Source organism: Cebidichthys violaceus, unplaced genomic scaffold (assembly GCF_023349555.1).
Source record: "Cebidichthys violaceus isolate CVI_PGR_0920_01 unplaced genomic scaffold, fCebVio1.0.p SCAF_21, whole genome shotgun sequence".
Lineage (NCBI taxonomy): Eukaryota > Metazoa > Chordata > Actinopteri > Perciformes > Stichaeidae > Cebidichthys > Cebidichthys violaceus.
In genome coordinates this window covers 7375997-7392493 of record NW_027176384.1, presented here as the reverse complement: position 1 = coordinate 7392493, position 16497 = coordinate 7375997, and the positions used below count along the sequence as shown (strand labels likewise).

Below are 16497 nucleotides of genomic sequence, written 5' to 3'. Positions count from 1 at the left end.
CACCAAAACTATCTAGATTGATAAATAGCACTACAGGTAAGAGGAAAGATATGTCATTTGGATCTTGGGGTGAACTGTCACTTTAAACCTGCTCTGAATTCCAAATCTTCGAGACTAAATGTTGTAGTGGCATAAAACTCCAAAAGACTTTCTCTCAGAACAACAGCCTGCTAGTAGGCTCATGTTTGCAGACAGAGGGTAAAAAATGAATTTCTGCATCAGAGCTTTATTTTGTAAGTTTACACTCCCATTGAACTATCTTGTCTCTAGGATGTGAACTCATGAACCCAATGCAAACAGATCGATTTTTTAAATTCATATTCCTGCACAGATGTTTCTCCCCCATTATAGAGAAACAAAATGGAAAACAAAAAGTCAGAGCTGAGGAACAGCTTCAATTAAAGCTGGTGCCACACCATAAATCTTGGCCGGGCCCCGGTGAAATTGTGATGGGCATCTGAACGGTGCTTGCGAGGCCACAGCGGACCATGTGAAACACACTGACGTCGATTTTATTCAACAGTTCATCAACTGGCCTAATGTAAAAAGAAAGATTTGCTCGCGCTTTATTGGGTTTTAATGTGGGAGAGCAGAGTTGGCCTGCCTGGGTCTGGCTGATGAAGATTAGCTGACTTCTTCCATTAGGAGAGGCTGTCTGGTGCAGCCGGCTGAAGTGGCAAGACAATAACCGAGTGCTAATTGTGCGTAACAAGGTCCTTTGCCTTTAGCATGCGCAATGTGTCTGGGTCGTGTGTGTGTGTGTGTGTGTGTGTGTGTGTGTGTGTGTGTGTGTGTGTGTGTGTGTGTGTGTGTGTGTGTGTGTGTGTGTGTGTGTGTGGGGGGGGGGGTGGCTCAGTGGTAGAGCATCGTTCTTCAGTCAGAGGATCGGCGGTTTGATCCCCGGCTCTGCTAGTCTATGTTGATGTGTCCTTGGGCAAGACACTTAACCCCAAATTGCTCCTGCAGGCTGTTCCTGCGGTGTGTGAATGTGTGTGAATGTTAGTTAGTTCTGATGGGCAGGTGGCACCTTGCATGGGTTAGGGTAGCCCCTGTCATCAGTGTATGAATGAATGTTGTGCGAAAGTTCATTAGTTTCAAGAAGATTTTCAGACAGAGTTCCATCAAAGAAACGTGGCAGCATGGATTCTTTGAGGCTCTCCTGTTTGGACAATGTTCCTGCAATGTTCCCAGAACTATACAAAGAAATTTAACATTCGTCGAGAAGACTTTTTGGGGCCCAGGGCATGCAGGGCTCGAGGCTTTAGTAGGTTTTTCATCAAAGAGTTTGTGGGATCTTGTAATGGCGTCTGAAAACCTCCTTCCGACAGCATTTAAGGGATTTGCGGTGTGTTATTCAAACAACCAGTTCTTCCACATGTGTACAACTACTAGCAACACATTTGTTTTCTCATCCTCCAACTCGTCAGATACCAACGACTTGGTTAGTGGCCCTACACTGCCAACTATGATGATCTAGTTACTACTCTAGAGGAGGTTTTGGGCGTGTCAGGGACAGTCTGTTAGTTTCTCGTTACATGCATACATCTTTTCAAATACAAAGACTTCCCACAGAGGTTTACTTAGATGTTAGATTTACTTACGCAACAAAACTACTCAGATTCAGGAAAAGATCATGATTTGGGTTGAAATATGGATGTTGGTTTTGTAAAATTAGAATGTTTGTTCTATAACTAGCGTAACTTAAGTATGGAAGTTATGTAAAAAAAAAATACGGTATACACCGACTTGGTTTTACACGGGACAAGAACAGCTGTCTCCTGAGTGAAAGTCCTGTGTTTGTTTGACCTATCCAACCTACCCTTCCTACTACCCTGCTTGGACTTTCTTGCTCTTTATACTGTGTCAGTTGCTCTAATTCAGACTCAAATCAGTCTGCAAAGGAGTTAGTTGAAAGCAGACATTAAAGAGTGCCTCGGTGCATCGGTATCAGATGCCGAGGTGTACTGACCAGGCTTCAGAATAGGTATGAACACTGTTGCCTTTAGACATGGTTGTCATAAAGTGTCATACATACTGGTTAATTTGAAGGAGACACTGCATACCGCTACAGAGACCAATGTCCAACTTGGCAGTCGTGTTTTTTCAAACGGTCCATCAAACACTACACTATCACTGACAATGTTTCTGCGTCACTGTGAAACTTCTGTTTTAATGTTTCTAATACTCCCTCCATGTATGGAAATGAGGGTGGACAAAAGCACTATTACAATTCAATCCACAACCAATAACTATGAACTCAGATACTGAATATTATAGGCTTTACGGAGAGATGACATATTTTAGGGCTGTTGTATTGGATTGTAATAAATTGTAACAATGTACATAATAAACCCATTGTACGGATACCAGAGAGGTTCAGTAAGGGTGACACTAGCTTTTATTAAACAAGGCTTTTTCTATCACAGAGTTCAATGCTTCCAACCAGCTCCCTCTCCTCTGCTGCTGTATGTCCTAAAATCTCTGACCACATCCTGTCTACAGAATGCAGAAGGAGGCTTGGTCATGAAGACTGACGAGGAACATATGTATGGACATGTAACTGCACTTGTCGCTCTAGGTGGACAGCGTACAGCAGTAGTGTAGGATTGTAATCACTGCGCTAGGTCCAGCAGGTGTCCCCAAGGCCCCGGTTGTGTCTTCTTGGCCACTGGTTAGAGTGATGAATCTACAATGTGGGATCTTTCTTTCCACTTTCAGCAGCACTTGAGATTCACCGTGCTGCAGTCTCGCTTCCCTGACCGGCCATCTGCCTCGACGCAGGTACGAGAGAGGAGCAGGAGTGCGGGCCAATCACTCACCTCTGATTGCAGAGCTGGCACGCAAAGCAGTCCAGGTGGTAGACGTTCTCTTTGGCCCTCATGACCATCTCGAAGGCTGGAATTAGCTTGCTGCAGGCCGCGCAGTTCCCTGTAACGCCAAACAACCTGAGATAACACGAAAACACAAAGAAGACACACGATGTTAGTCATTCCCCCAAAATCTCAGTACACAGCAGGAAGTCTGGGAGGTGACTTCATTCATTTTTATTTTCATATTCGCCAAGGGGTTTCTAGTCCAGTTTGTTTGCCTGTTTGTCAGCAAGATCATGGAAAAACTACTGGTCATATTTTCATGAAACTTGGTTGAAGACTGCAGCATGGGCCAAGGAAAAAACCCATTACATTTCGAAGCAGATCCAAATCATGGGGTGGATACACACATTATGTTTTACTTATAGAATAGCCTTGGCGGAGGTCTGGCCTTCTAGTTTTACTTGTTATGTAGGTGTGGGTCTTATGGATCTTTTCCAGAGCGTACAGGTTTCCCACTGACTGTTGATGGCATGATATGCCATTTAATATAAAAGCTCACTGCTGTCATACGTGCTCTGATGAAAAGTCGTCTGGGGATTTGTCAGTCCATTAGTTTTAAATAAAACCAATAAAAAGTAGAAGGGCACTGGGAGAGAGCAGACCTCCACCAAGGCCATATGCCCTATCTAGCAATGATAAAGAAAGTGAAAAGTAATGTGTATCGGAAAAATGTAATGGGTTCTTCTATGGTCCATGCTAAGCCCATCCACCAAGTTTCATCAAAATGGGGCCAGTAGTTTTTCCGTAATCCTGCAGACAAACAGACAACTAAAGCAAACCAAAAACACAAACTCTTTGGCAGAGGTAATGATCAAGACATGAGATTTCAGTTTTCCTAAATGTTTTGGGAACACAACAGTTAAACTCCATTGTCCCAATGGACGAAACAAGTCCAGAATTTGTGCACTTGACTCCACCCACCACTGTGTCCCACACATTAGAACAGAATTACAAGAGGCCGACTGCTTGTGATGCTTCTCGGTGCCTCTGAGAACCAGAGTGACAGCTGTCAAAGAGATTGCGGTAAACACACTAACATGAGCTGCTGAGACAGATAGAGTCTCTGAATCAGGCACCAAAATAGGTTGGACAGAGCCGGGCAACAGTAGCGCAGTAAAGAATAGCAGGGCAACAGCTTGTGCTGTAGAAATAGATGGGCCATGGCTAGCACTACTGCCCAGGGAGGACCCTATTATTTCTCCTCCTGCTCCGGGGACATTAATGTGAGTATTCATTACGGATTCAGGGCTGTTACTTCACAGCGACCTAGACCAGACTAGCAAGGAAAAAAAAAAATCTGATAACGAAATCATATAACAAAATAACCTATTAGGCAGACTTCTTCAGGCACTTTTAGCCGTCGTTGTTAAAATGATAAAACGGCATGCCACTCTCAGAGTCTGTAAGAGATCGCAATCTGATAAATGATCTCAGGGCTCGGGATATTCAGGGTTGTTTATTAACCTTCAGAAAGTATGTTTCCCCGAGGCAAAGGAAGCAGATAGATTGTGCCCTCATGAATATCTACAGAATTAAGAGCCACTGTCAACACACCTTGAGACAATGAAGGATATCTCTTGTAACATGGTAGGTGGGAGAAAACAAAGAGGGCCAATTCCATGGATTAGTGCTGACTTAATTAAAAGAATTATGCCTTTTCCTTTGAGCAATCTAAATTTAGATACATTTGTGGTATCTCTTGTCCTTTCTCTATTCTGCACAAATGTGCATTGCCGGAAGGCCTTCACATGAAATAGATATTTCATCTGTTTCTCTCCTTACAAAGTCGAGTAATTGATCTAAAAAAAAACTTTAAAAAAAGAGGAAGAAATGATAGATTTAGTGCAAGATAATGAGCGTGTTTGAGCAAAATAGCAGCACTTTGTATGGCATCTTACAACTCAAAGAGTCACAATGCAGCCGCCTCTCACCATGCAGGGGCGAATGTCCTTGTCTTCCAGTAATCTGAGTCATTTTCAGATAGCATGCACTCAAGGCTCTGTATTATAAATGATGGAAGGTATTCGTGTAAAAAAGTGATGTTTTAAGCTTTTTGCCTGCCAGCTTGAATCAAAACAGTCCTCTGTTTCACTGTTCGCCGTGTCTGTCCTCGCTCTTGTCTCATCTCTTGCAAATTTAAGGTGGCCTGCACGGCTGAAAAGACTGTCACACTATTTTGCTCTGAGAAATTCTGGGTGAAGATCTTTTTATCTGTGAACAACCAGTGTTTGTGTGTGTTTCTGAGATAGATAGGATGGACGGAGACAGACAGACAGACAGATAAGGTAGATAGATAGATAAATGGTAAATGGACTGTACTTGTATAGTGCTTTTCTAGTCCGACCACTCAAAGCGCTTTAACACTACATGTCATCATTCACCCATTCACACACTGATGACAGGGCTACCATGCAAGGTGCACCTGCCCATCAGGGCTCTAACTAATCATTCACACTCATTTACATGGATGGATGGATGGATTAGCAAGAAACACAATGTGCGAAAAACTCAACTATAGTTTAGTTATTGATCAGGGCAATCTATGTCTCATTAACTGAAAGTTGAAATGAATTTCTTACAGGTAGTTGTATTAGGCAATGCTATTGCCTCCAGAGTGGACACCAACATTCAAGCTGAGGTTATTGGACTCGGAAAAAATTCTATTCTATCCCTGAGAATATTTTTATGGAATCCATCTAAAAGACCCATTCAATAACATAAAATCAAATACAAATAAAACAATTTAAAAAAAATCCAAAGACCCCCAGGGTTCCCAAACGGAACATCCAAACTTCTGGCTGCTTCTCATCCACTTTTTTTTGCTGCATAATTCATCTCGTACCTTCCTGCGCTACTTTCACCACTACTGTAAATGATTAAACACCGCCTTATGGGAACAATACATACATTCATTACATACACTCAAATCTTCAATCTTTTTTAGTGTCTTCGACAAGCTGAGCTAAAGAAGTGGAGCGGCTGATAAGGCTCTTCAGAGATTTGCCCAAACTGTATCTGTGGCAGCGCCAGCCGGCTCGCTGGGCTCTTGTGTGGCAAACACTCCTCAAACCGGCAGTGCACTGGAAGCCCCGGCTCACCCTTTGGGGAGGGAAGATGGATGGAGCGTACCTGCCACTCGTCTTTTACCGCTCCGCCAGTTTGATGCCACAGACGCTAATGGCTCTCAAGGGAGGAGGCAAATTAAGCGTGGTTTGGTTGCAATGAATTCAAAGGCCCAGGCTCCAACACAATCAGAGGATGACGGTTTAGAGGCCTTGTGCCTGGGACTCAGTGCCTTCAGCACTGGATTATAATATTATAGTTGGTAATAAATATATACATTTCTAATGCATCTCTGTCAGGCTTACAACAGCAGAGCTGTCTGCCATATCTAGAGGGCTTCTAACTGTGGGTCTGCTTAAAAAAAGAAAAAGAAAACAGAATAACATATGTAGCAGGCTTGACATACACTTCATATCCATGGCTGACAAGACAGCATGTATATTTAAAGAGGCTGAGGATACAACATGAAATTAAAATTCATGCTTTGCTCAAATCTGAATTTGAAAGAGAACCGAGGCAGTCAATGCCCAATACCTTGTTTCAGTCAAAAGGCATTCACTGTGCATTACAGCCTGGTACGGCTCAGTGGTACCTATTTGATGAGAGAAAAACAGACACCAATTAAATTATTCCACAAGGCTTTAGCCCAGTGGACCCCAAAACCCAATCTGAGAGTGCAGGCCCCCGCCCATTGTGGAGAATGCGGGAGTGGTGTCATGCCAAAGCTTTTTCTGAGCTTTGTCAAGCTAAATCCCAAATACAATGACCGCCCAATTACTGGGGTGTAGGAAGTAAAATGCATAATGCTGGAATACATACATGGAGGCACAGATACTGTACGAAGGCAAGCATGTCTGATGGTGAAGTGATTATATATTCCGAACTGTCTCAATAAATGTGTTGTGGATTAATCCGTGGGGAACGACAATAGTCAGGTTTCTATCCAAATGTACCGCAACGTTTAATAGAATTTTGAGGAAATATGCAAAAGAATATGCAAAACGAACACCTGTTTCCATCTGCTACCGCTTCGCGTTTAAGCAGTAGGTGGTTCCAATTCTCAAGTCAGAAAGTCATTATACCATTGGAGACGAGGGGACACAACCAGATGACGTAATTGAAAGAGCGCCAATCGACCTCCAATGCTGAAAAACAATAAAGAGAACCCAATGGAGGACTATTTGGAGAACTCAGTGGAATTATGACATTTCTGTTTGTTTCATATATTAATGTCGGAAACGTTACATTAGATCTGTGTGGAGCGCTCAGGACGCTGTTTCAATTGGACCCAATGTATCTGTGTCCACGTTGTCCCATTTGTCGATACACCAACTTTTTCAACTTAGCAAAGCGTAAAAAAACCTTTTGTACGATATTTCAAGATTTTTTTAAATTTTGCGACATTTCCACTTTTTAGTTAAAAATGTCCATAAAATAGTTGGATATAAACACACTTACTGTTTCTGGAGATAAATGTAGCTGTGAGCATGGAAAATAAATTTGATTCACCTCCCATCGACTGAGATAGAGACTTCTTAAGAATCTTAAGAGACAGACCTGAACAAACAAAATCCAAACTAGACAAAAGAAAGACAATATGTTTCGTGTGATTTGGGTGAACCAACCCTTTAAAACTACAGTAGTTGTAGAAGGCTGCTTACTGAACAAACGTTTGTCAAGATGATCAATCAGCTCCTCCATCATTTACCTGACTGGGTATTCTTGCACCACCAAAGCCAATTTTTTTGGGGTGGTTAATCCATTTTTTAGAGCGGGGGGGGGGGGGGGGGGGGCACTGATAGCACGAGCCTCTCCAGTCATTGTTTGAAATTCCGGAGGCGCCTTTGCTCCCCCCCCTCCCCCAGCCTCTCCCATCCCTCCCACCACTTCAATTGCTCCAGCCTCGGCATGCATTCATCAGCTGCCGGATTAGAATTTGTTTCCTCTCAAACCATTGATCATCGGCCTATTACTAGGCAAATGACAGTTAATTACCCACTACATTAACCACCGGGACCCGGGGACCGACTCCCTGTGCCATCAGTCAACATGATGAATGTGGCAAGTTCAGTAATGCACGGCCGTTCCCTCGTCCGCCTGCCACGCGGAGAACAACCCCTGGATCTCACTTCCAGGCAACCAGGGAAAATCTATGGCAATCTGCATAATCACAGGCTCAGGGTTAATAACAGACAAATGATTCGTTGCATCTCAACATAGGCTGTTTAATGGGTATGTGCTTTGTCCATTTGATGATCCACCCTGGCTGGAGCCACTCTGGTGTCCCACTTGAAATTTAATCACAGTGAGAAGCTAGTGTTTTGTCCATAAAAAAATTGGACAAGAGAGGCAAGTAATAGTTGACATGGTTTGGCCATCAATGCTTCATCTCAAGAAAATCTAGACATGAGCGGGAAAAGAAACAGAAAGGTAGGGCTGCAGAAATCTGAGAGGCTGATGTGAACTGTGGCAGACGGGGGGAGGGGAGACAGTTAAGGGTGGCAGATATAATCAGACTTGTGCGTTTCTCAATTTTGTCTACCCTTGCACGTGTGATTGTCAGTGATTAAACAACTCTGGGGGCAAAATTATTTCAATTACCACGGGCATGACCTGGGAATTGTCCCTGGGATAAGATTTTCCTCCTTGAGTGCCCCGACTTGCCTGGCTGCCGACTCTATCAGTTCTCATCTGCACCTGGACTCTGATATCCTAATGATGAATTATGGCCTGCTTTCTGAGAGACTGCCGACCATACAGAGGAACATTCCCCTGAACTGTCAACCTGAAGAGCAGCTGCAGAGTGCTCCCTAATTAGCTCCTATAGAAAACTCCTCAAAAAGGTCAAAAAACACTCGCCATTCCACATTCCACGCTTCTCTGAAACCGTGAGAAGAAAAAATAAACTACTGGTGGCAGTCCTGTCCTCAGTTACTATCATCAAAATCAAACCCTACCCTACCCTTAACAGATTCTCGCTTATCTCTAACCCTTAATCTACTCACACTAACCACATTATTTCTGGTCAAAATTTACCAAAGATCCATTGTTCTTAAACAAGAAACAACTCTTTAAAAAAAAAACATGCTTCAAACAAAGTAACCAGGAACAGCTTTCAGCAGTTTGTTGGCAGGGCAGTGTTTGGGTCCATTTTGAAGAGGGTGTAATGAAAGATCTGGAGTCCCGCAGGGGCCAGATGTGCAGTTTGATAGGCACTTCCCCACGCCAACCCACCTGCAATCCCAAGCTGGGTGCCAGGCTGTGACACACCAGCCCTGCAATTATCTGCACCAAACACGCACGGTCCCATGAGTCACTGCTCTTCACAGCTAATTTAGCTAATCTCAACTGGAGGGGACGGTCCAGCAAATAATGTGTCCAGGCGACTGAACTGAAGCATTTTAGTACAAACCAAAATACCAGTGTTGTGTCCTGCATGGAGACAAAATGGTGCGCTTGATTGATCAAGGAAACTTTCCTTTAGAAATTAACTTCACTTAATTAATTAATGCATTTTGAATCAAGAAGGAACTGGAACAAGGTTTTGGAAAATACTGAAAGAGAATAGAACCGGTGCAGCATTATGAAAGTTTTAAAATAAAAAGACCTTATTCTTTATACAGCAGTCACCAAATTAACCATGATGTGTTAGTTTGTTTCTGCATACTTACTAATACAGCATACTTACATACTAATACTCTGACTTCCTTACCCTGCCTGACTGCTGCTCTCAACCCCAAGTCCATTGTTTTCTGTTGAACACTGGAATCTGCCCATCTAAGTATGCACAATAACAACAGAAAATACAGAAAATGCTTCTTTTGGGGACTATTTTAGCATAATTAGATTCATTAAGTTAATCAAAATTTTGGTACTCTAGTGAGTATTTCCAGCAGCCAGTTTCTCGTTCAAACGGATGAAACCTAACGTGTAACCTCTTCAAATAAATTTGAACGCGACCAAATCACCAAATCCCAAACTATGTTGTAGAAGAGCCTAGTTCACTGATATGACAACAGGCAGACTGTGCATTTTAGGAATGCCTCGCACTGAGTTACAAGACACGGGACTATAGATGTTCATATGGTCACCTGGCTATTATCTTTAAGGACCACTTTGTAGGACTTGAGATCTATTGGCCGAAATGGAATAGATATTCAAAACTGTTTTCAATATTTTATAATCCCCTGAAACTAAGAATCCATGTGTTTTTTTAGGAGTCAAGGCAAAGGCCCTGATACCACGCCGTTACCATGGCTTTGCACTCAGCATCGTTTTCTAAATGATCTCTGTTCAGACTAAAACGCCTGAAAACAAATATCACGTGACTCTTCACGTACACTGGGCATGCGCCGATGTAAACAGGAAGTAGATTGGTTGCTTAGTTAAAAAAAATATGACAGAGTAATAAAGCACTCTTTAATAATGAAAGGTCGTGTTTGATACTTAAGATCTTCTCTAAAATCTTCCTCAGACTCAAACAGACACATTTCGTGGAAAGTTTTAGAAGTTTTATTTTTCAGACTTAATGTTAGTTACAGTGCTGCGGGTCTATCTCTCTCTCTCTCACACATCAAATTTACTTTAAAATCAACACTTACACATAATAGTTTACTAGATTATGGGTCCATAAATGTGGTCAACACACGTCTCTCACTCGTTCCCTCGGTTTCATTGTTGTCTGTTCTCACTCTGCTGGTGGCTGCAGTCTGTGTCTACTGGAGAGAGATTACTGCTTTTGTTCCTTTAAATTGTATCTGCGGACTTCAGAATAGTTGTGCAGAACAAAATTAGCATTAATAAGAAAAGGAAAGTCCTCTGTTTTGTTTCCGTCCTCCTCAAAGCCGCTAACGTGACTTCAGACGTCCGCTCCGTAGGTCTGATAACGCCGCTGGACACAACGCTCACTAATCGCTCCAATAACAGCTGTTTCCTCCGCAGACATGCAGACTTTAACTGAACAACAGCTGCTAGTAAAGACAACAAGGTCAGCAACACCTGTAATCAGGTGTCCATGTTAAATTAACCTGGTAGTTGATCGATAATCAATACTGTTGCTGTTTGTGAATTTCCGGGTAAGGGTCACGTGATAGGGGCGTGACGAATCAGGGAAGGACACGTCGTGACTGCTAAGAACCAATCAAGTAGCGAACGCCGGTGTGGGCGTCATCGTTTCCAAAGTTATCCGTTTTTGACTGTCCACATGACAAAGCAACTCTGGCGTTTTCAAACGTATCCGTCCTCGGTAGCATTTTCAAACTTCTCTGTTTTCGGTGCTCGAAACGTAGTGTGGATGCTCAGTGTAAACGTAGCAAAACATATGCGTTTTCAAATGGAAACGGAGTTGTGTGGACATGGCCTGAAGGTCCTGTCATTTGTTTTTCTTCAAACGACATTCCTTCTCTGCTTTTGGGAAACAAAACAAAGGCACCCCACTCTTGACCTCCCCTTAAGGACATGTGACCTCTTCGGGACAATTAAGTGCTGGAAGGAAACACGACCCTCCAGCATTTGTGACCCTCCTTCAGACTCAATCGCTTGTGATTACCGGTGCCCAGTTTGACCCCATAGCATTTTCAGATTACATGTGAAAAGCCCAATTTAATTACAGGAACTTCAGAACACACGCATTTGCAAGCTCGGCCATTATTGCTGAGGTAATTGCTAGACGTGTGAAGTGAAATGTGGTGTTGGGAGGTTAATGGCAGCCAAGCTTTCCAAAGCACAACATAACAATTATAGAGTGCTTTCAGAGCTTTTAACATCTATGTGCCATTTCATTAAACAGGGTACACACACACACAGATTTATTTGTATAATATTATCTGCTATTTGAACCTTTAAGGGACAGAAAAAAATAGGACAAATAATTGAGAATTGAGAAACAAACAAATGGAAGAACACACCAAAGAAATCCAACAAACAACTTCCTGTTTTCGGTTTGTAGCTTGTGATGGTCCAATCCAGTCGTCTGGTCCACAGTGGTTCAATCATTTTTTTCTCAAAGTATCTTTGACAGAAAAGGAATGCATGTGCAGCTGAACAATTCCAAAGCCAAACAACCAGAGCTGAAGCATGTTATTGCACCTCCAAATCAGCATCTGGAGGATGCGGGTATGACACGTGACCCATCAGGTGAAATCTCTCTGATTGACACATTGTTGAAACACTGACATGGAGAGGAATATTATAAATATTCAACAACAAGCTGTCAGCAGCCATGTCTTTTTCTTATTTATTGCATGTCCTTATTATCCTATCTGCTACCCATCAGAGGAAAAATCTGAACAATCTGCCATCATTAAAGGTCAACACTTTCTTCCGACAGTCATTCTTAGATAAATACTTGCTTATTCTGTCCTTCAAGATAATTGGTGGAAAATACAATACATCCTTTTCTTAAGAGAGCTACCAGTTCAACATTACGTAATTCATTACCAGTAGTATTAAGCATATAGCATATAGCTTATAGGATTTTAACATCGTGAACAATTCCAGATGGCAACTGCAATGATTTTTTGTACATTATGACTAAAATCATATTTCCTGCATTTAAATACAATTATATCAACCTAAACATGATCGTGATGAAATTGGTTACGATGCTTTTCCCGGCAGTGGGCCTGCAAAATAATGATTGTTATTGTTGTTGTTTATCTCCCATTTGTTATTTTGTATTCCTCTGCGAATTGTTAAGTGTATATGAAGTCAGAAAACGGTGTAATAAGCTCATCAAAAGTTGACATCCTCAAATAGCTTTCATGGTTCCCCCAAACCATTCCTACACAGTGAAAGAAAAGCCGATACTCGCATCAGTGAGGTTGTTTGGCATTAACCAATTAGAAAAACTGCTGCTAATTACGTTTCTGTTAACTATCTCATCATGTTATCCTTTTCAAATCTAAATGCATTCTGACGTGGAAATACTTATGAAAATAATTATGCATTTTCATCTTTTCCTTCACTGATTATAATTTGTTGCATCTAACTGAATAATGTCTGCAGATGTCCCTTTCAGGTCGTATATTGTTCCAACAACCACCAATCAAATGAGACTACAAAGTTTGTCGACATTAAACGTCATCGTGTTGGACACAGAGACTCATCTCCTTACTAGTCCGCCTCTACAGCCTCGTTGTGTTTACATTCCCATTTGCAAACTATTCTAACTGAAACTTTTCAACTTGTAGATTTATCAATTTGCGTGCAAAATGAAATTGTTTGGAAGCTTAGTGGTGGTGGCGTTAAGTCATGTGACCTTGGTGTAGTTTGTTTAATGTTAGCTTTTGCTTCTAGCGATTTATGCTTCAAAAGTCATAAAAGTGGGTTTCAGTTGTAAAGATTATCTTGCTGAACAGAACTTGTAAGTATCAACCATGTTTGTTTGACACCCTGTGGAAAAATCTCATTGGCATTTTGTCGAGGGAACCGGGGCGATGCTGACTTTGGGGTTACGTCATCCCTGCAGCCCTGTGAGAGGACACGGTGGTAAGTGACTAGCATGGCTGCTGGATCAGGGTGGCTGGATCAGTACGGAGACACTGTTTAGGGATCAATCAAAAATCCCTAAACAGGGGAAGGAAAAGGATTTAGAGTGGAAATCATGCCATTGACTGAAACACATTTAGTCACTGATACAGTGATTCTACTGTAATTGTAATTCATCACATAATGATGAAAACAGATGAACTCTCAATACTTTTTTTCTTCCAAATGTTGGAAAATCTAAATATTCACATCAGTGAGTATCAAAGGCATCCCTGCGTTATGACTGAGTACATCTGGGTATCACAGTGAGGCATTGTGGACAGGAACGCCCACATTTCCTGGGGTTTAATGGCTCTTTATTGTACGAACAACGTGGTGATGAGGCAAATGAAGCTAGGCGAGCTGTGGAACAAAGGAGATCTTGATAATGAATGGACCAAGTGCAGCCAATTAAATTAATGAGAGCCTCCAAAAGCCTCAGGTCTGGCCAAACCCAAATATGGAAAAACCATTAAAGTCTGAGAGGCGTTCTAAAGCACTGCTGCAGTGCAACTTTATACAGCTGGAGTAGAGCTGCTACATCATGAGCTAGAAAGCATGACTAAACCATGATTAAGACCACTTGTCATATCAAAACTGTGTTTGTTCTTCAAAAATATATACACTATGTAACTATGTTCATTTACTTTACTTTGGTTTTTTAAATGTTCTCTTGGACATTCAGTGGTCAATGTCGGTAAACAAGAAGGGAAAAAATATATAAATTATGGAGCTCTGAATTTCATTAGAAAAAACTTTGTAAAAATGTGGTAAATGTAAAAATCACAAATTTAAAATAAAAAAAACAATCTAACCACATCACTTCACAAGGTTGGATTGACCTGATCAAACCACAGACACCGCTTTAAACACTGCGGCAAAGTGAGTTGCAGATGGCAAAATATAATAATAATTATTTATTTATTTAAGTTCATAAAAGAACACAAAAACATCAGAGGGGAAACTTTAGGATTTATCTGATAACCCACCGGCAAAATGAAACATACAGCAGGTCTAACATGAGGTTTAGTACAATACATCGCAATGTCAGCATTATGTTTTATGTATTATGATCTCTCTCAGAGGCTATCCTACTTTAGTAGAACCCTACTTTAGGCACAACAAAATTCAGGTGGCGGCTGGCGTTACCACAGGTTTGCACAAATTTATGAGTTGTATCTTAATTTTTTTTGTTGAATATTACCCTGCACCCCAGCTCTGTATTATTTTAAACAATAATGGCTCTTATATAAGGATGTACACTAATGTGGTATTTGCTGTGGTATTTTTCTTTTACATATTTTTCTTTTTTTCAATATATTTTCCTCTAAATGTGGTCTTTAAGCCTTATTCATTTTTTCTTCAATTTTGACGCTTAGTGATAAATGCAATTCATGTCCATATTCATTAATGGTAAGTACTACTTGATCTTTTTAAAAGACAAGCAGTCTAACAACACATCGGCAAATATGGATCAAGTGACAATCAACGCAGAGAACACATGCACATCGTCATAGAGGAAATGAAGCAGAGATGTTATTTTGGCTCTGTGTGATGTGCTGTGAAGTCAGCTGGCGGATGATTTCTGCAGCTCATCACCATCTCTGTCCTGAAAACCCCGGCTCTCCCACCCATTGATCAGGCGTCCTTAATGCTGCGGAGGTGGCTGTGAAAATCACCAGACTGACACATGGACGCCGCTCTGACAGCGCGGCTGCAGATCGCTTTGATTGCCTCTTTAGCATTTCACAGATTAAAATGGTATGGAAAGCTGGTGGAGGGGGCAATCAATGCGGCGGCAACAGCAGCCCCTCTGCAGTCACTGTTGTGTCCCCCCCCTACTCAGATACACATCAGATATACAAGAGGCGGGCGTGACCCCGGCAACACATTGATTCTTTTATACCTCCAAAACCAATTATAGATTGGATGTCTTCTCAATAATGAGTCTTTGTATGGATTTGGCCTGACAGATTTCTTTTTAGTTTCCAGAGTCTTGGTTGAACAAACATCCTGAGATGATGCCTTAAAACACATTTTAAACTAACACTTAGGTCAAGTCTGAAAATGTAGCAGCAGCCTATAGCTCTGGCATTAGCCAGCGCAGACAAAGTGACGCCGTCAGGTGACTTAATGAAGTTGTTAATTCCTTCACTGAGTGACTTGTTTGTTGATGCGCCCCTGGGCCAAGGGCAAAGCAGTGTGTAGCATTAGCATTCCTCTCCTTCTTTTGGCTTCCTCATGAATAACTCAGGCTGTTAAAATTGTTGCATTTACATCTCATTTTACAACGAGCTCACACCAACTGGCTCGGCTGGAGTTTACGCAGAAAACGCTGCTCCCCTCCCTCCTCGACAGGACGCACGTTATCACAGAGATCCAGGCCGGACGCATCACAAAGCATCACACTCTGCGGTTATCGTGGAGGAGAGCGCCACATCAAAAGCTTCTGCACCATGTACACAAGTTCTTTTCAGCTCTCTGACTCCCACGTGGTGTTTTTACCTAAAAAGACGGCTGACAAAAGGATTCTATCGTAGCATGTTCACACCGAGTCGCACAGAACGACTTGACCAGCTGCAGAGATCCGGGTGGCCTGCGGCCTGAGGAGGAGGAGGCGGCTGGATCGGGGATGGGTGGTGGTGGTTGTGTGTGTGTGTGTGTGTGTGTGGGGGGGGGGGCGCACAATAGTGTGTCTGGCAGTTCCGCTAGGCCGCCCACTAATTGAGAAGTCGCTCAGGGGTTCAGCGCAGGCCTCACAGCTCTGCCTATACCATCCAAATAACGCCTGTAAGTGGGGCTGACACCGACCAATCAGCATTTTGAAATCCTGTTTTCCACAGTGCTGCCCCCCCCCCCACCACCACACACACACACACACACACACACACACACACACACACACACACACACACACACACACTCCTCCCCTTCACCACTCACGGGTCTAACAGCTGCAGCTAGCTCCAGTCACACTGTCTCCACGTCCACCTCTCCCGCATCCCCCCAACTTCATCTCCATAAAGGCCTCATT

At 42.4% G+C, this 16497-nt stretch overlaps 1 protein-coding gene across 4 annotated transcripts in view; it reads right to left on the bottom strand.

Moving 5' to 3' along the window:
* Positions 1-16497, bottom strand: part of lmo3 (LIM domain only 3) — a 49381-nt gene that overhangs the window by 10294 nt on the left and 22590 nt on the right. For all 4 annotated transcript variants that reach the window (XM_068717116.1, XM_068717113.1, XM_068717114.1 and 1 more), the window contains one exon: positions 2820-2945. In XM_068717116.1, coding sequence (XP_068573217.1) covers positions 2820-2945 — 126 coding nt within the window. The remainder of the gene's footprint in view (positions 1-2819; positions 2946-16497) is intronic.